Source organism: Mustela nigripes, chromosome 1 (genome assembly GCF_022355385.1).
Source record: "Mustela nigripes isolate SB6536 chromosome 1, MUSNIG.SB6536, whole genome shotgun sequence".
Classification (NCBI taxonomy): domain Eukaryota; kingdom Metazoa; phylum Chordata; class Mammalia; order Carnivora; family Mustelidae; genus Mustela; species Mustela nigripes.
In genome coordinates this window covers 162,980,880-163,001,440 of record NC_081557.1, presented here as the reverse complement: position 1 = coordinate 163,001,440, position 20,561 = coordinate 162,980,880, and the positions used below count along the sequence as shown (strand labels likewise).

The 20,561-nt window shown below is 34.7% G+C and overlaps 1 protein-coding gene across 3 annotated transcripts in view; it reads right to left on the bottom strand.

Moving 5' to 3' along the window:
* The window catches only part of MTTP (microsomal triglyceride transfer protein), a 62,516-nt gene that overhangs the window by 36,120 nt on the left and 5,835 nt on the right, over positions 1–20,561 (bottom strand). The window contains exons 1-5 of one of the 3 annotated variants that reach the window (XM_059376371.1): positions 20,252–20,542; positions 14,012–14,180; positions 8,413–8,570; positions 2,741–2,928; positions 1,316–1,459 (exon numbers count right to left, since the gene is read on the bottom strand). In XM_059376371.1, the coding sequence (XP_059232354.1) occupies positions 1,316–1,459; positions 2,741–2,928; positions 8,413–8,473 (393 nt within the window). In that variant the 5' untranslated portion in view covers positions 8,474–8,570; positions 14,012–14,180; positions 20,252–20,542. Of the gene's footprint in view, positions 1–1,315; positions 1,460–2,740; positions 2,929–8,412; positions 8,571–14,011; positions 14,181–20,251; positions 20,543–20,561 lie in introns of those variants that run through there. The other 2 variants (XM_059376378.1, XM_059376388.1) reach the window with 2 other exon arrangements.

The following is a 20,561-nucleotide window of genomic DNA, read 5'->3' as shown; positions in this document are numbered from 1 at the left end:
AGTCAGTCGGTACAAGGCATGGTTCTGGGTACTCTGGGGAGGAAGGGAGTGGAAGTGCATGAAGGAGAGAGGGAGAGCCTGGAATATAAAGAGCAATGGGAATTTTCTCTACTGAAACCCATAATCTAATAATGAACACAAATGACCTAAGGACAGTGATAAGGGCTATGAGTAAGCTACAAGGTGCTAAGCAGGTTTTAAAGAGGGGTGGTGATTTTCAACTGGTTAGAAGAATATAAACTTTATAAAAGAAAGGGCCTGTGAGCAAAGCCTGAGGCATGATAAGTATTTTGACAAGGAGAAGAAAAGCATTCTTAAAATGGGGATTCATATTTGGTTGTAGAAATTACAACACAAGAGTCCTTTTTTAGTATTTCCTATAAAAATGCACATCATTATTAGCAATATATCACATGTCTGAAATTTATACTTTAAAGTATTTGTTTTTACCTTTATTTTGAATCTAGAAAATTTTAATCTAGAGACATTTTGGAGACATATGGCACTTAAACTCTAATGATCTCTTATTATTTTTCTACTTTGGTACCTAAAATTGATCATCTTTACAGATACGTTTTTAGGTCTGTCAATATAGTATCTATGCTTTTCATAAGTCCACATATGTAATATCTAGTAATTCACTGATCACAATTGTATCTTAATTCCAAACATATTTAGACCATTTTTAATAGACTACAATCAAATCATAAGTAATGTACACTTATAGAATTCTCTGAGCAAATTTCCAAATGGATATTATAGTATTCATACATTACTTTATTAAATAAAATGCTTTTCAAAATCATAGCTTTTAAATAAGCTCTAAGTACCTTTTTTAAAAAATCAACTCAACCTTAGGAATGCCATGCCCTTTCCAAAGCTTCAGTTTTGTACATTAGCCAGATACTGATATTCTTATGAGTTAATATCATTAATCCAAATTAGATCATCTAAATCTCATAATTTGTCCACTTTCCTGAATGATATAATCACCTGTGATGACCTAGTGAGTTACAGTATTTTTCTAATCCTTCTTAATTTACTAAGGAATATACCTTTTAAGAATGCCTCTCAATAAATACTTGATTCTACTATAAAGATTTTCATAAAAATGGGAAACAAATGGCTAAAAAATATAAGTGAATTCAATTCCTTGATTTACTTCTGAAGTATTTAATTTGCAATCTCTACTTATTCTTGAAAAAGTTCCATTACTTTGAAAGTGATGATATCATGATTACTTCAAAATAATAACTACTGACGGGAAGAAAAATTTGAGGTAGGAAAGATGTGGGATCCCCAAAATCACTTTTACCTTTCCATGGACTAGATGAAGGAGCACAGGTCTTTGTAAAGCTTCTAAGTTTTCTTTTCTTATGATTTTGGGTGGGTTTTTTCCTTTGAAAATGCTCTTCTCTCCTCTCTGCTCATTCACATTTTCAACATTTACATCTTTCATCTGGAATCATGGAAAGAAACCTGTTAGAAAAATTTGCTATGTGCATTTCCATTACAGTCTCTTAGAAAATAAAATGATAAAGCAATAAACAAGGTTGCCCATAATGTATTCTGTTGGTTTTCAATTCACGATTCTAGGACTTAGCCATTACCTTTAAAAGAATGGAGAAGGTACCCAAAAATTGGGTTTTTGAATTGGGTAAAAATTCTGATTCCTAAAGAAATCTGTGAATTCAGGTTTACAATAATTATGAATGGAAGGTGGCTCTTTTTTGTCAGTTACTGTCCTTATTCATGTTGATGGTTGCTGTCTGCCTGGTCTCTTTACCATTTTTTTGAAAGGGATACTAACCCATTGTACTTCGCTTACATATGCAAAATTAAAGATGAACAGTCTGGTTACTGAAAAAGGAAGTACATATGTTTTCCACAAAGTACTTTACTGTCCTATTGAGAAATGGCTCAGAGAGGTGGATGATGAAGTTTTGATCCAAAACTATGATACAACTATGAGAGACATCCAAAGAAGCAAAGATCACTTGGTACACGTATTACACTGACACCTCATTATAAAGTTTATCAACAACTACTTATCAGTTACAAGGGAACAGATCTTGGTCCTGTGTACCTGTTTCACACTAACATGGAGAAGAATAACTGACTTTACTAGAGAAATCTATTGCCTTTAGGCTCTTAAAAGCAAATATGGAATCACTATATATTAAAACTGAAAGTTCAAGGCCGCAGAAGCCATTAAATTGACCTCCTTTCTCAACGCATAAATCTAATTATCATAACTGACCAAACACTGCGATGCAGGCCAATGCATGGTTCTTACCTCAGGAAGAACACAGAATTGGTTCACCTCCTCATTGGTAATTCTGTTACAAGAAAGAACTCAGAAAAATTGAGACCTCCCTATTTATCTCTTCTTTATGCTAGAATGGTCTTATTTTTCACATGACTATGGATTCCAGACTTCTCATTCCTAAAACATCTCAAGTGAATTTTAATTTAAGTGTGCCTATTAATGCAAAATATAGAACTGAACATCATGCTATAGTTACTTACCAATATATACCTTCTTTTGCTTGACTCAACAACTTGGAAAGATCAGATCACTTTTGATTAGCAAAAACTTCAAAACTATAGATCTACTTATTTTAGTTATAGATAACAGACTAAATGGATATATAATGAAGAGCACAAAAGCATCGAATGATACTCTTCACAAAGACTTTGCTGACCTCCAATCTTCGCATCTCTGGTAGAGGATACCTACTGTTATTTGGATAAGTTGGTCATCATCGCCATCAGGATTCCTCCAGAGTAAGATGACATCCACATTAGATGAAATTCGGTAGCCTACACTGTCTTCTTGTTTTCCTTTGCCCCGATCAAGAAAAACTTCGGTGGAATATGTGAGTTTGTACAGCCGGTCATTATTTAATGAGAGACCAGTTGTGTGACCTGCATAAAGATTGTGACACAAGTCAAGTTTCAGTTGTAAGGGACCTGTCAGGCCAAGAACTGTGCTTTCTTGCTATAAAGCATTGCTCATCTAGCACAGTGGTGCATGGTGGGAGCTTAGTAATATTTGCTAAATGAAAGATAATTCTATTCTCCATCTGCTAAAATTATAGACTTGAACAACAAGAAGAACAACTAACAAACAAATAAGCTTCCCTTTCAGAAAACTTTTGTTTGTATTCCTAATCAACAATCAGATTATCTAATTTTGCCCTGATTGAACCATAGAACATTTTTTAAAGAAATGTCATCATATTGCTTTTAAATTATATGATTTCTCTTCTCCCCCAGATTTATTGCAGTATGATGAATATGATTTAAAGTAAAGGGTTAGCCAGGAAACACTTTACAAAATTAATAAAAACCATTTGTAATTCAGATAACATTTCAGTTTAACAGATCAATGCCAAGGTAATTTTAAGGGCTAGAAGGCAATTCCTTGAATTGGATATTTAAAGACAATCCCCTGCAATGTAATTTACTCTATTAGTTATAGTAAATATATTTATTTAAGTTTATTTAACTCTAATAAACTTTAGCACAGGGGCACCTGGGTGGCTCAGTGGATTAAAGCCTCTGCCTTTGGCTCAGGTCATGATTCCAGGGTCCTGGGATCCAGCCCCACATTGGGCTCTCTGCTTGGCAGGGAGCCTGCTCCCCCCTCTCTCTCTGCCTGCCTCTCTGCCTGCTGGTGATCTCTGTCAAATAAATAAGTAAAAATCTTGAAGAAAAAAAATTAGCACAAAGGTACATTTCAAAGCTACACATAGGTAAATTTAAATTAGCTGAATAAAATAATGTTTTACACATAAAATCAATCTTAGTACAGGCTTTAATATGGCAGGGGGTTTAATGTCAAATAGTGAGCTAAAATAATTGATACATGGAGCAATTCACCTACTCTCTAATTCAGGTTAACTTAATCCAAAGAAATGTGAAGGAGTAGGATCAACTCTTTCAAACCTAATGGGGTAGTTACCATTATTTGTTTCCTTTTACAGATAAGGAAAGGGAAGGGCACAGAGATTATACATTTTATCCAAGGTTACCCAGACAGTTAGTGATAGAGACAGGACTTGAACCCAGCCTGTCTGGCTCTAGAGACCATGCTCTTCCTTTATTACATACATCTAAACCTTTGGGTTGAACTCTTTTCCATTCCTAAGGAGTGAGTTAGGGATTCACTCATACATTCAATAAGGATATACTGAGCACCTACTGGGTGTTAGGCACTTTTCTATTTCTGGGGTTATACCTGTTATAAGCAGATAGAATATCTGCCTTTGTGAAGTTTACACTTGAATGAGGAGGAGATGGACAATAAAAAAGTATATAAGCAAATTACAAAGTGTTAGAAATACTAATGAAGAAAAATGAAATAAGAAAGGGAATAGGAATGTTGAGGGAAAGACCTTTCTGAAAAGGTAATATTCTGGGCAAAGGCTACTTAGGCTAGCCACATGGATATCTGTGGGAGGAGACTTTCCCTCTCCTTGATCCCCACACTTTTACCTTCCCCTCCAACCCTCCCCCTCACACACACGCATAAAGGTAATAGCAAGTTTAAAGGCCCTGGGGAGAGCTCAGCGTAGGTGTAATGAAGATCAGGAAGGCCAAAGAGGCTGCAGTTAAGTGAAAGACACTACAAAAGATGAGGTCAAATAGCTATCTATGGGTGACCAGGAGATTTGCAGGGACATGATATAGGAAGCCCCTAGAAAGTTTTGGGTGGTGAAGTTACATGTTCTGACAAACCTTCAAAGAAAGGAGATAAGGAAACAAGAAATAGGAATCTAGAAAAGCCATGAAAAGGAAAGGTGGGAGGTGGGTATCTAAGAGTATACATATAAAAACAGACTGTGTCTAAGCACCAAGCAGGTAGAACCTCAGGTATAAAATATAGAAGATAAAAAAAGTCAGGAAAAACCTTGAAGGAGATAAAGTCTGTGACTATCCCGTGCCTCCCCTACCTCCACCTCTTCTTCATTTTAACTGGGGACACGGCTACAAGTCAAACATTGGCTTTTTGGCCAGGAAAGGTATTTTGGTCAGAGAGGCCTACTTTTTATGATGCGTATCGAATTCCACAGAGGGCATAAAGGAAATACATATCTTATCTAATCCTCACAGAAATTCTGAAAGGTAAGCATTATATGACAAGCTGAGAAAAGCTGACTCTGCTTTCAATCCAACATAGCAGATAGAATGCAGAATTTGCTGTCTAAATTAATGAGATCCAAGTTTTGTGCACTACACAAAGATGTCTTCTGCTTAAAATAACTATGAAAATTTTGTAGGGAGGTAGCCTCTCTTAAATTCCAAAGATCTCCAAAGTATCATGCTGATCATTTTTTCCTTACTTTTACTTTACCAATCAAAAGAATGTGAAAACAGACAATATATTATATATATATAATCTGTATTATATATATATAATAGATCAGTTCTTGACTATGATTTGGAAGTGATTAAAGCATTGGAAAAAGTATGCCTCATTCCATATCTTTTTCCCACTTTTTTTTTTTTTCTTAGAGAAAGAGAAAGGGATTGGGGAAAGGCAGAGGGAAAGGGAGAAAGAGAATCTTAAGCAGGCTCCACACCCAGAGCTGAGCCCAACATGGGGCTCGATCTCACCACGCTGAGATCATGACCTAAGCCAAAACCAAGACCCAGATGCTTAACCACCCACGTGTCCCTTTCTTACCTCTAACAGGAGATAAAACCTAAAAGGATTCAAATAAGTGGACTGCTGTAATATTGTCCCTGTTATCCTTTCCTCTTTGAAAAGTATTCCTCTGTTTATGTTATTCAGAGATCTGGCAACAATGGGCAATGGGAACATATTCTATTCATACTATTGACTTATTTCTTTCTTAGGCTATTGCTCTATAAAATATGCAAATGGCACTTTTTAGAAACTAAGTTTAGATAAAACCTCTTCAATATGCTCCTTCAAATGCATTTAAACATTTTAAGTGACTTAAAAGCAACAAAACTCTCAGTTTTGAACCTGTTAAGAAATATCTTAAAATATGCATTTACCAAAATCAGGTAAATTCAAGGTGAGATTTAAAGACAAATGCAGTATTGATAAGGATAGGTAATGGAATTTAGGATTCCAACAGAAAACTACAAGGCAAAAAGCAAAAGAGTAGAATGAAGGATAAGGGAAAAAGATTGGAAGATGATTCCTGTGAATGGACTGAATAGTGCAGGTCTGACTGGGGACTGAGAGAAAGACTGGAAATGAAGGAACAGTTCATGTATAGAGGTAAGAAGATTAAATAGAAAACTCATGCCTGGGTTAGCAAAAGTAAAAGTACTATAAAGAAATCTTGAGGAAAGCATTGAGAATAGATCCTGCCATGACAAAATACAATTGAAAAAAAGTAGGGAAAACTTGAGTCTTTAGGACATTCACACTCAGCCTATCTCTTCTAAGTAGACCCTAGTCCATACTAATTCTACCCTTATTTCTCTTCAGTCCAACCTGCACTCAGAATCCCCCCAGATCTGGGGATTTGCTAAGCAGTTGCATTTATAATTAAGTTTGAGGTGGGTTTTGAGGTTATACATGAGATCCCAAAATTTATAATGGTCTGATTTTAAAATAGACTTTTACAAGTAGTTTGTTTCTTAAATGTCAATCATTACAGAGGGCAAGGTATCTATAATGAAATCATGGTACCATAAGACAAAAAGTTATCACATCCAGGTAGACAGAGCTGTCAAGTCCTCTACTTTTTATTTATTTTATTTGACATAAGCAGCTTGTAGCCTGAAGCTAATGATGCTTCAGCTTTGGGGCTCTCTGACCCAAAGTCCTCTTTCCGAGGACTTGGAAGGGGACCCTAGCAATGTGTACAAATGCCATTTCTTTTTTTACATAACATTTGCAAAAGTAAGATGTTTTTGCAATCTTTTCTCAAAAATGGCTCCTAAATTGCATAAGCTTCAGGTTCTAAAACTCCGGACTTGCCACTAGCTTGTATACAACAAACTGTAGCTATCTGTCATGTTCTAAACTGTATTTCTGTATGTCATTGTAGTGTGTGTGTGTGTGTGTGTGTGTGTGTGTGTGTGTGTTTTAGAGTCTTCAGAAGTGCATGTATTGGAAAACATCAACTTATCCAATTTTCTCCTTTATAAAGTGGGAAAAAATAGAAGTGTACAATAACTACTATAGTTCAATAATTTTTCTCAAAATAACAAGGGTATTAGATTTGATACTATGATATATAAATCCCTCATATTTTAAACACTATAAACAATTTATTTGGCAGATATATCACATAAGGACTGTATTTTTAAATAATCAACACTTTGGAAACTGGTGAAAAATACCATCAAGAACCTAAAGTGTGATTTGCTTAGGTAAAATAATTTAAGTTTAGCCTTGCATTTATTGCTTCAATAACAAAGATTGTCTCTCAAGAGAAATCTTGAGACTAATTTTATCTTAAGATCAAAAGCTACTTATCCCAAAAGTGTTTTAGAACTTAAGTGAATTGTTTTATATCACTTAGAGTACATAGTTATTAAAACTGGATCCTATCATGCTAAGTTATGTGTTAGATCAATTGGTTTTTTACAGTGTGTCCTCTTAAGAGACTCTAAAAGTGTTTATTTTACATCAGGTACAACATGTAGAAATCCAAGGAGTTTGTTTATATACTAGGTGATTTTAACAAGATTCCATATTAATACATTTCATTCAGCTTTTAGAAACCATCCTTTTAAAATGTTTGTTCTGAAAGGTATCAATTCCTATGTGTTTTTTAAAATCAACTTTTCTTCAAGTAGAAACTATAACTGGTAACACTATTAATCCAAACATAATAAGTCTTATTTCTTAAATCTATACCATGTAGTTTTATTTTCTTTAATTCACCAATTATGATAATTCTCACTTTTGAATGGTAATGCAATTAAATGCATGCTTTACCATTTCATTCATAATTCTTTGGGAGATCAAATGCCTTTTTCATTGGGTCTAATTCTTCTTGATGTCACATTGCTAAGCAACTAGAAGGAAATTTAAAAACTGGGGTTTTTTTTTTTTTTTTAATCCTCTTTTACAATTCAAATGAAGGAGCTGCATTCAGTGAGTGACCAACAGCAGCAGGTAACAATAGCTGGCATTTCTTTTCTCTCTTTTAAAAATAGACCATGAATGAGAAACTGAAGCAAGGAGCACATTAGTCTAAGGGGCTGAAACTAAAAGGAACCTCTGTTTTCTTAATGTATGTAGGAATTTGAATTTGGTTTTCATTCCAACCCAGGCATGACTTCACGAATATTCCAAAGTTACGTAGTTTTGAAGATGGTTTAGTTAGGAACTCTTTCACTAGTCACACACACACACAAACACACACTTTTCCCCTCAATGATTAAAACTAAGGTTTAGCAAAAATACAAACTTACCTTTAACTGAAGCTGAATATGAGGAAATGAAGCAGAGGAAAAGCACGGCGAGGAGAATCATATTGACTAGCTACCCTCTAATGCATCCAGTTCCCAGCCAGGAGTCACTGAGAAGTGGACTCTTCTGATGGCAGCGAGGAAGTGACCCTCCTCAGAACCTGCAACAAGCATGTTTATCTTTGGGGAAAGGTCAGATTCCAAACTCCAAAATGAGGACCTAAGGTCACCAAAGAACTCACTATTAATGATTAAACTTAGGTGGGCTGCAGTTTTCAGTCTCTCACTCTACTTAATTATTATTATTTTTTTTACTTAAGAAGAAAGATCAAGAAAATTTTCACTTTTGAGAGCTAAACCAGTCTGCCTTCCTATAAATTCAGAAGTGTGGAAGGACGCTTGAGAAAAACTGGTGGTGATACTTCTCTGCTCAATACACAGTCATCATCGTCCTATGTTAAGTGCTTTTCTGTACATTTTGCCACTTTATATGGGAGGGTGGTGAGGATTCTCAAACTAAACTAAACTTAATTGAATTTTATTACATCCTTAGAATTTTTTAAGACTATGTGTATGCTATTATTTAAAAATCATTCTGAATTTTAAGATTTATTTTTAAATTTTTAAGTTGTACCACCACCAACCACTTCAAAATAATGTTATAGCAGATAGAGCTTTCCATTTTGAAAACTAGATTGTTCTCTTTATGTGTGAAATTAATGGGGTTGTAGTAAATCAGCACCATCACTAACATGCTAGCAGGTCAAGTGAGGATATTATAGCAGACCTCTAGCTATTTCCATGACAGGAAACACTTATCTGAGTCCTCAGATTAGCTAGGTGTCCCCTGTGCTTTCTGGATCCCATTTCTAGGAAGAGATTCAGAGGGGAAATTCTAGCCCTTAGCATTTTTGCTACAGAAAATTAATTGGGAAATTTCTCTAGAATTAAAGTGAATATTCTAGTTTGGTTAAGTAAACCAACTCTTGTCCTTGAAAACTTCTGCAAAAGAAACCTGGTATGAAGAAAACCTACTAAAATGAGATGGTTGGTGGGGATTGGGGGTGTCTGTAGGGATGTTTTGGCAGGGAATAAAGCACTGGTGAATGAACTTCAAAATACTTACAGCTATCTTTAAGTATAAATGGGTTCTTAAATCTTCCCTCTTCTTTCTCAAAGCCCTTTTCTAAAATCCTAACCTTAACCTTATATCTTTTAGACAACCCAGATAAAAAACAGCTATCTTAATGGGGTCACAAAATGAAATATAAAATTTTTAAACTTCCAAAGTTAAGCATATTACCTCTTGAAATATATTTTGTATAAAGAATTGCAGGATGCGGGGCACGTGGGTGGCTAAGTGAGTTAAGCCTCTGCCTTCAGCTCAGGTCATGATCCCGGGGTCCTGGGATCAAGCCCCGCATAGGGCTCTCTGTTCAGCAGGAAGCCTGCTTCCCCCCCCTCTCTCTGCCTGCCTCTCTGCCTACTTGTGACCTCTGTCTGTCAAATAAATAAAAATCTTAAAAAAAAAAAAAAGAATTGCAGGATGAAAATTGCCTTTATCACCTATTGATATTAAAACTTAATTTGCTATCCTAAGTTTCATATACAAATCATGGTTAAAGTACCTATACAAAAACAAAATGTTTGGCTGTGACTACATCAAAATTATAAATAATAAGTTTTCCTGGGGTAAACAGAAAAGGCCATTCTTAGAAAAATGCTTGTTGAAGAAATGTAGGTTTTTATGAATAGCAGGAATTATAAGTACAAGGTAATGTTGAAAGTGCTTTGCTGCTTTACATTTGAATGGATCTCTATGTCCTCTACAATATCCGCATTACATACATAGTGATATGAAGCCATTATAGACACATAAACTTTGCATTCTTATTTGTTTAAATTAAAGATTGGTTTGATTCATGTGATTCTATGAAAACTATCTTTTGTATTTCCATTTGAGGCTCACAGTTACATAGAGCTTTAATGTTTGTGGTTAGACTATGCTATGCATGCATGATACGTGTCTCTTTGGGTAAAGTACCATTTGTTGTCAAGTGTTTGCCAGAGTCCAACCAATAAAAGACGTATCAGTATTGCTTCATAAAATAAATGTTGTTTCACTTGAGCATTTGCTTCAGACTAGAAAGAAAGCTTCTATGAATCATAGTATTAAACAAACATTTCAGCATAGGATGTTCAAAGGAGCCTGTTTCTGTTAGTAATAAATAACATCATCCTTAAATAACATCATCTTTTTATATTTTGCTTATAACTTTTACTTTGTACAAAGACATTTGAAAGTCTTAAGACTGTTTTACCAGAAATAAAATAAGAATGTCAAACTCTTCCATATTCAGTGAATTCTGTGTACCGAAGAAGAAGCATTCTTCTCTGTTGCGTGGTTGATCAAGTAGAGCAAATATGGTATAATATATGTGGAAGATACCTCCCCAAACTCGTCACCTATTTTACATGGCATATGAAGCAGGAAAGAAGCACAGCACAGTATAAAAATAGCAGAAGCGGCCATCTATGAAGAAATTACTATGTATAATATCCTATGCTGAACACTTCAGATTTTTTCCACTATAGCCTAATAATCAATTAACATATTAGAAAAATGAGACTTGATTTAGTAAAGGATTGATTTAGTAAATGAGGTAAATGAGGTAAATTTAGTAAATGAGGATTGTTTAGTAAAAATAACTTACGAAATACAGAAAAATAAACCTTAAAACCTAATCACTACTCTATTCAAAAAATGTTATAGATAGGAAGTGGAAAAATTGATTTCTTAATGATGACAGAGAAATATTAATTGGGACTGTCACTAACTTTAGCAAATCCATCACAATTTTGTACAGTGGCGAACAGAGCACTTGACTGTTGTGTTTAGATGTTCCAGCCAGAATGTACGGGGAAAAAATTGATTTGTGTTAAGCCGGTCATAATCAAATAATAGATTTTAAATCAATTCTCTTGCAAAGAAATTCTATTGATAGTACATAATACTATGGAATATCTGCTATACAACTCTTTTGCAGTGACAAATAAGAGACTATGACATAAAGATGGATGACTAATTCCAAAGTGCAGTTGTGTTTCTGTTGAGTATCAGAGGTTATTAGGAGTTAACTCAGTTTTGTAGATTGGAAGACAAATGAACTTCACCCACTAGAGGTTGGAAGGAAGTGTATTACCCTACCAGATAGAGATATAGTAAATTAGGCTATAAGATAGCTATAGAAGGGGAAAAAAAAAAGTCTTTATAACATTAGAATATTAGAACACCTTACTCTTTTCCTAGGGGGAAAAAAAAAAAACCCATGACATTAATAGGGGAAAAAGAATTAGGACATTTCAAATTACCCCTTAGTGGTCATAATAAAGTCTAATAGCATTTTTGATTCAGTGAGGGAGTTAGAATTTTCAAGAGGTCTTACAAAAAATAATTCTGTTAGGTTGAGAATATTCTTATGATGTAATTATCACTTTTATGCCAAGGCAAAAGTATAGGAGAATACACAAACTATTTTAAAAGGTATATCTTAAGAATTCTCTTGGGAAAAATAAGAACCTAGTTGCCTAACACTAAATGTCTTTCCTTAACAAGAATAAACTTGAGACTTAGGTTTCAAACATTTGAAATCTAAGGCTCTCTGAAAAGGATAGTAATTTTTCCAAAATGAAGTTATTAAACTATACCCTCATCCCATCTACACACACACACATATATTTGACAACAACAACAAAACTCCTTATGGTTCAGTAGTAAACCAACAGCTCCCTAAGAGCAGTCTAACTCCATTATCTTTGGCCACAAAAAAAAAACCCTTGAATTTCTAATGTTTAAAGGAGAGAAAGGATGACTCTCTTTCAGTAGACTATTGTAAATAAAACAAAATTTAAATTTGGATCAGATTGATTTTTATTACTAAGGCAGTCCAGAGATTTCCCATATAGCCTACACCCAGTTATTCCTATTATCTTACAGTATTTGTAAGATTTGTTTTGGGTTTTTAAAATTAACAAATCAATATTGATACATTATTATTAACTAAGATACATACATATCTCATTTCATTGCACTTCACTTTATTGTGCTTTATAGATCAAATTGGTGCCATTTTTTCCAATAGCATTTGCTCACTCTATGACTCTGTGTCACATTTTGGTAATTCTTGCCATATTTCAAACTTTTTCCTTATTAATATATTTATTATAGTGATTCGTGATTAGTGATCTTTGGTGTTACTATTTTAACTGTTTTAGGGCGCCACAAACCATGTCTATATAAAATGGAGAATTTAATAAATAAATATGTGTGCTCTGAGTGCTTCACCAACCAAGCTCTTCCCCCATCTCTTTCCCTTTCCTTGGTTCTCCCTATTCCCCGAGACACAATATTGAAATTAGACCAGTTGATAACGCTACAATGACCTCTAAGTGTTCAAGTGAAAGGAAGAATCACATGTCTCTCACTTTAAATAAAAAGCTAGAAATTATTAAGTTTAGTGAGGAAGGTATGTCAAAAGCCCAGATAGGCCAAAAGCTAGGCCTCTAGTGCCAAACAATTAGCCAACTTTTGAATGCAAAGTTCTTGAAGGAAATTAAAAGTGCTAGTCCACTGAACACAAGAGTGGTAAGAAGGTGAAACAAACTTCTTGCAGATATGAATAAAGGTGGAGAGACCTGAATTGAAGATCAAACCAGCCACAACATTCCCTCAAGCTAAAGCTTAATCCAGGGAAACTTCCTAATACTCCTCAGTTCCCTGAATGGTGAGAGAGGTGAAGAAGCTGTAAAGTTTGAAGCTAACAGAAAAGTTTGAAGAAAAGTTGGAAGCTAGTAGAGGTTGGTTCATAAAGTTTAAAGAAAAGAGTCATCTCCATAACAAAAATGTGCAAGGTGAAGCAGCAAGTGCTGATGTAGAAGCTGCAGCAAGTTATCCAGAAGACCTAGATAAGTAATTCATGAAGGTGGCTACACTAAATAGATTTTTTGGTGTGGAAGAAACAGAAGAGGATGCCATCTAGGAATTTTATAGCTAAAGAGAAGTTAGTGCCTGGCTTCAGATCTTCAAAGGACAGGCTGTCTTGTTAGGTACAATGCAGCTTGTGACTTTAGGTTGAAGCCAATGGTCATTTGCCTTTCAGAAAATCCTAGGGCTCCTAAGAATTATGCTAAATCTACTCTGCCTGTGCTCTATCAGCGAAACAACAAAGCCTGGATGACAGCATATCTGTTTATCTGTTTCTAACATGGGCTACTAAATATTTTAAGCCCACAATTGAGACTTACTACTCAGAAGCCTTCCTTTCAACCCAAAATATTATTGCTCTACATCCTCTCCAACACACGTTGTTTCCTGTCTTGCTAATTTTGGCCATTCTAACTGGTGTAAGGTGGTATCTCAATGTGGTTTTAATTTGAATCTCCCTAATGGCTAGTGATGTTGAACATTTTTTCATGTGTCTGAGAGCCATTTGTATGTCTTCATTAGAGAAGTGTCTGTTCATATCTTCTGCCCATTTTTTGATATGATTATCTGTTTTGCGTGTGTTGTTTGAGAAGTTCTTTATAGATCCTGGATATCAACCTTTTGTCTGTACTGTCATTTGCACATATCTTCTCCCATTCCGTGGGTTGCCTCTTTGTTTTGTTGACTGTTTCCTTTGCTGTGCAGAAGCTTTTGGTTTTGATGAAGAGCAAGATCAAGTGGTTTCTTGAAATGGAATTTACTCCTGGGGAAGATGCTGTGACATTCACTGAAATGACAACAAAAGATTTACATAAAATTAATTGATGAAGCAGCAGCAGCAGGGTTTGACAGGATTGACTCCAGTTTTGAAAGAAGTGCACTACTGTGGGTAAAATACTATCAAACAGCATTGCTGTATGTGAGGTGTGAAGTAATAACTCACTGTGGTTTAGATTTGCCTTTCCCTGATGATTAATATTGTTGAGCTTCTTCTCATGTGACTATTGTCCATCTTAATGTTTTCTTGGTATAAAATGCCTACCCAGGTCCTCTGCTGATTTTTTAATCTGGTTGTTTGGGTGTTTGATATTAATTTGTGTATGTTCTTTTATATTTTGGATATTTACCCCTTATTGGATACGTGATTTGCAAATATCTTCCATTCAGTAGGTTGCCTTTTTATTTTTTTGATGGTTTCCTTCACTGTGCAAAGGCTTTTTAGTTCAATATAATCCCTTTGGTTTGTTTGTTTTGTGTTTTTAGCTTCATTGCTCTTGGACCAGGAGACTGGTCCCCAAAAGGTATTGTTAAGATTGATGTCTGAAACCTTATTGCCTTTGATTTCTCTTAGGAGTTTTAAGATTTCAGGACTTATATTCAAATCTTTAGTCTATTTTGAATTTATTTTATATATAGTGTAAGATAGTGGTCTAGTTTTCCTAACACCATTTCTGGAAAAGACTGTCTTTTCACCATCGAATATTTTTGTCTCCTTTGTTATAAATTAATTGACAATATATGCATGGGTTTTTCTCTGGGCTATATATTCAGTTTCATTGATCTATATGACTATTTTCATGCCAGTAACATACTGTTTTGAATGCTGTAGGTTTGTAGTATAGCATCAGATAGTGTGATACCTCTGGCTTTGTTCTCCTTCTCAAGATTACTTTGGCTATTCAGGATCTTCTGTGGTTCCATACACATATAAGGTTTATTTGTTCTAGTTCAAATACCAAATTACCAATTTGTTCTAGTTCAAATACCAATTTACAGATTCACTGCAATCCCCACTGAAATACCAGGTATTTCAGTGGGGATTGCAGTGAATCTGTAAATTGCTTTGGTATTTTAACAATATTAATTCTTCCAATCCATGAGCATGGTATACATATTTATCTGTGTCAATCAATTTCTTTCATCAATGTTTTACAGTGTTCAGAATACAGGTCTTTCACCTCAGTTAAATTTATTCCTAGATATCTTATTTGTGATACTATAATAAATGGGATTGTCTTAATTTCTTATATAGGTATTAGTGTACAAAATGCAACAAGTTTCTGTATATTATCCTGCAAATTTACTGAAGTCACTTAACAGTTCTAAATCGTAATTTTAGTTTTTTTCTAGTAAATAAAGCCTTTAGGGTTTTCTATACACAGTATCATGACATCTGCAGCTTGTGACAGATTTCATCTTCCTTACAAGTCTGGATGCCTTTTATTTCTTTTTCTTGTCTGATTACTGTGGCGAGGACTTCCCGTACTATGTTGAATAAAAGTGGTGAGAGTGGCCATCCTTATCTTATTCCTGATCTTAAAGATTTCAGTTTTTCACATTAAGTATGATGTTAGCTGTGAGTTTGTCATATGTGGCCCTTTTTATATGGAGACATTTCCTTCTATGCTCACTTTGTTAAGAGTTTTTTTTTTAATTAATTTTTTAAAAAAGATTTTTATTTATTTATTTTACAGACAGAGATCACAAGCAGGCAGAGAGGCAAGCAGAGAGACAGGGTGGGGAAGCAGGCTCCCTGCTGAGCAAAGAGCCCGATGATGCTGGGCTCAATCCCAGGACCCTGAGATCATGACCTGAGCTGAACGCAGAGGCTTTAACCCACTGAGCCACCCAGGCACCCCGAGTTTTTTTTTTTTTAATCATAAATTGATGTTGAATTTTGTCAATCTCTGCATCTCTTGAAATGATAATTTTACCTTTTGTCAATGTGGTATATCATATTCATTTATTTGTAGATGTTGAATTACCCTTGCATCCCTAGAATAAATCCCATTTGATCACAACTTATGATTCTTTTAACGTATTGTTAAATTCAGTTTTCTAATAATTTGTTGAGAATTTTTGGATCTGTTTTCACCCAGAATATTGATGGTGTCTTTGGTTTTGGTATCAAGATAATGCTAGCCTCGTAAAATGAGTTTGGAAGTGTTCCCCCCTGTTCAATTTTTTATGGAATAACTTGAGAAGGATAGGTACTAACTCTTCTTTCAATGTTTGGTGGAATTCACCTGTGAAATTGTCTGGTCCCAGACTTTTATTTTTTTTGGAGACTTTTAAAATTACTGTTTCAACTTCATTACTTGTAATTGGTCTATTTAGATTTTCTATTTCTTTATGATTCAGTCTTACAAGGTTATGCATTTCTATGAATTTATCAATTTCTTCTAGGTTTTCCAATTTGTTGGTATATATTGGTCTAGTAATCTCTAAGAAAACTATTTCCTTTTCTTATCTTACTGCATTAAGACGCCCAGTAAGATGGTCAAATACATATATGTGTACTTTTTGTATTTTGTATTCTCTGAGTTGTCACTCCTCTTCAAATCTTCTTTTCTTCAGTCACTTTATTTCTGAGGTTTTTGTTTGTCTGTTTTATGTTGTTCTATCTTCTATCATTTAAAAAATGTCTTTCAGGGCTCCTGGTTGGCTCAGTGGGTTAAGCCGCTGCCTTCGGCTCAGGTCATGATCTCAGGGTCCTGGGATGGAGTCCTGCATCAGGCTCTCTGCTCAGCAGGGAGCCTGCTTCCTCCTCTCTCTCTCTCTCTGCCTGCCTCTCTGCCTACTTGTGATCTCTTGCTGTCAAATAAATAAATAAAATCTTTAAAAAAAATAAAATAAATAAAAAAATAAAAAAATCTTTTGGTTTGAAATATTGGGTTATAGTTTTCATATGTTTTTTTCTCTATTTCATATTTTATTATAACAACTTGAAAAGGATTTAACTGTAATCCTTTTTGTGGTATATTTTAAAGCTAAATAAGTTATCTTTTATCTTTAAGAGGAAAGATTGGGTGTAATAGATTTCTAGCCTCATGGTTTTAAAACTTCCTTTTCTCATGTTTTCCTACAATGACACCTATGTATCCTTGTCATTTCTGAGCTCTGTCTCTTCTCTCTCACTTTGATTTGGACCTTAATTTTTCTTTGCCTCTACTGTCCCATTCCTGTTCAATTTGGATTCTATTCCCAGAAGTTTCTTTTCTTAGAAGAAAAGCCCAACAGGGGAGCTCAGGTTTATTAAGTTTTATAAGTTCATAAACTCCATATCTCTCCAGCACTTTCAGACCTTCCTGCTCCTCCCTTTCTACTTACCCTGAGATTACAGACAGCCCGTTTTGCTCTTGATCTCATATTGGTCTCCCTTGCTTTTCAGTAAATACTTGTGGGCAGTTTGGGGGTCCTCCCATTCTCATGGCCTTCAGAAGCTCTGTTGTCATCCTGTTGTTTCTTCCTACCCAGAAACTGATACTAAGTTGACAGTTTGTTCCCACCTGCTCATATTATGAGCTTTATGAGGCTTCTTTTTCACTTAGTTATGTTTTAGTCATGGTCTGTATTTGTTATTGTTATTGTTTTGCTATCCAAGGTGTTCAACCTGTTTTTAAAAAGAGATTCAGACTACAATGCCTCCATAGTTATCTTCACAGAGCTTCAATATTCATGTATTAATTGGAGAGGGGGTACGTTATATCTTTTCAAGTTTTAAACTTTTCCTATATATTTGAAATCAATCAAAATACAAGTTGAAATTATTATATTATTCTGCCTTTTAGATAACTCCAGCTAATTTAAAAATCAATTTGTTTTGCTTTCTTAGCCTGAAATTAATGTACTCACAAGGATTAGTCTATTCCCATACCTCCCCACTCCCAACTTGCTGAAGGACACTCTTAGACTTAATGAAATAATACAAGTAGGCTTAAAATAATGCAATTTGTGATTACTGCCCAATGTTCTCAGGCCAAACATTTGGAGGAGCTCATGATTGTATTTATTACCATTTGTTATTGTTGTCATTGTTGTTGTTGTTGTTACAGATTTCTGGTTCTATCTGAGCCCCTTTTTCACCCTACAAACTACAGTCCAACTTAACAAACTGGCTGCTAATTATCTGACTGTGGTCCACATGTTTTGTTTAGCCTGCTCACTATTTAAAAAACTGAACAAAATAGTTGTCAACACTTAAAAACCAGATTTTACATAAAAATCCGGTTTCCTGGCTTCTCTTTAAAAATTGAGATCTGGTGTAATGAAGCCCATATTCCTACTTGGAATCAGTGCCCTGACTAAACAGAGAATGGTCTCTCAGGTTCGTACTTTTCTCCCAGATAATTTCTCTCATTGTTATCTTCTAGTCCTCATAGACATTATAGGTTTGCAACCCATGAACTTGAATCTCTTTTATTTCAAACTCTTATTTTGGCTTAAACCACTAAATATTTGCTAATGATTTCTAAATCTGTTTTTACTTAGAAATCCCACATACTCCCCGGAACCCACATATTCAATATCAAACTATTTTTTTTTAAACCTAATTTTCTCCCACTATTCCCTAAATGACCCAGTTAACATAATTGCATTCCTATAGTTGTCCAAATTAAAAAACCCTTAGGGTTATTCTTTTCTCCTTTTTCTTCATCCTATCCACAGCTTTTCAATCATGTGCCAAATTGTGACATGTCTTTGTTTTTATAGCTCCCAATATTTGAATACCTTTTTCTTCTTTATACCTGGAAAACCACTTACTTTCCAACATGGAGCAAAATTATTCAATTTCTAAAACTATATTTCCTGTCTCCAAGAGCATTTAGTTGCTCCTTTTCATGTATAGGTATCTCAAGTACATTGTATGTTGTATGGGTATTTACTTACTGCTGGCTTGCCACTAGTCTATGGATTCCTTACAAGGACACAGATTATGATCTAGTTATCTTTGTATGAACAGTACTAAGACAAAAACATGAACTCGATAAACACATGAATTTTATAAATCAATGAAGGTTATTTCAGATCATGAATTTACTTTCCTATACTTTCTATATTATGCTTCAATTTCTGATTAACCCCCCCCCCTTTTTTTGCTGGCACTTTTTTGGTGCTTGATAGTAGAATCATTGATAGTAGATTACTTAAATATTTGCACCACATGACTGTAGAGTTAAAATGGCTGTATCAAAAGAAAACTTAGACTCTGCCATGAAAATATGAAGGTTTTTAAGGTAACTTAAAGAAATCCTGCCTTAAATACATAAGGATGCCAAATAGTAACACTGAAAAAATATATTATTACTCATAAACAGAATCCTGAGAGGCACTGAACAGCTGTTGAAAAACTTGGCACGTCATTATGCCAGCCTGAGTTTAATGACCTACATGTGAAGGGCTACATATCCAATTACTAATCCTCACTCAGCTACTCTTTGCCCTGATATAGAGGCAGCTGGAAAAGAGATGCCCTACTAACATCAGAAATGGATCCAGAGTTTGTTGTCAATGTTCAGTTAAGAGATCTTTTAGATTTAAGATGAGGAAGAAACAGGGAGTAACCCACAGTCTTATAGCTGACCTAGCTTTTCAAGTAAAATTTGAGGGTTTAAAACAAGAATGCTTTCAGTTTTGTGATGAGAGAACTCAAATTTTGAATTTAATTTTCTATCCATTAAAGCCTTTAAACATGTTCAGATATGTTTTCAAGTATCAAAAATTTACTTCATAATTCTTCCCATACCAATATGGCAGTCTTCTATTCATCCATTCAAATCTCATTCTTATATTCAAATTCTGCAACAATCACCTATTAGAAGAAGGCTAAAATAAAAGCTAAAATCGACAGTCTACTAGATTATGTTTCAGTTTTCCCTCAAGTTGACTTGGTCTATATATAGCAAAAAGATCATATAAGGTCATGTATTATGAACAATGAAACGTCACATGATGTTTTGCAAAACTGTAAGAAAATTAGTTCAAGGAATGAATGGAGAGTAAGACTTAGGATATAATGAAGAAAAAAAAAATTAAACATTCTAGATTTAAATGCATCTTATTGGGAATTTGACTCACTCTTCCAATTTGATTTTCCATTTGAGTTGTGTGAAATCATGTGATACTGACAGCCTTCTTCCGTATACATCATAGTTCAGGCGTAGCTATGCTTTCCTTCCATCTCCAGTAGAGAATTAAAGAGCTCTCCAACACTGCTTCGCATTTAAAATTTATAAAAGTAGTTATGCCTTACACCCTCCTCTATCCCCATAGGAATATATAAATGAATACATGCCTGCAAGCATACACTTGCTTTGAGGTGCAAAAGCAGACATCATTGTAACTACCTCCCCTCCAAAAACCCTCACTCCAGACCCCGCCCAACATG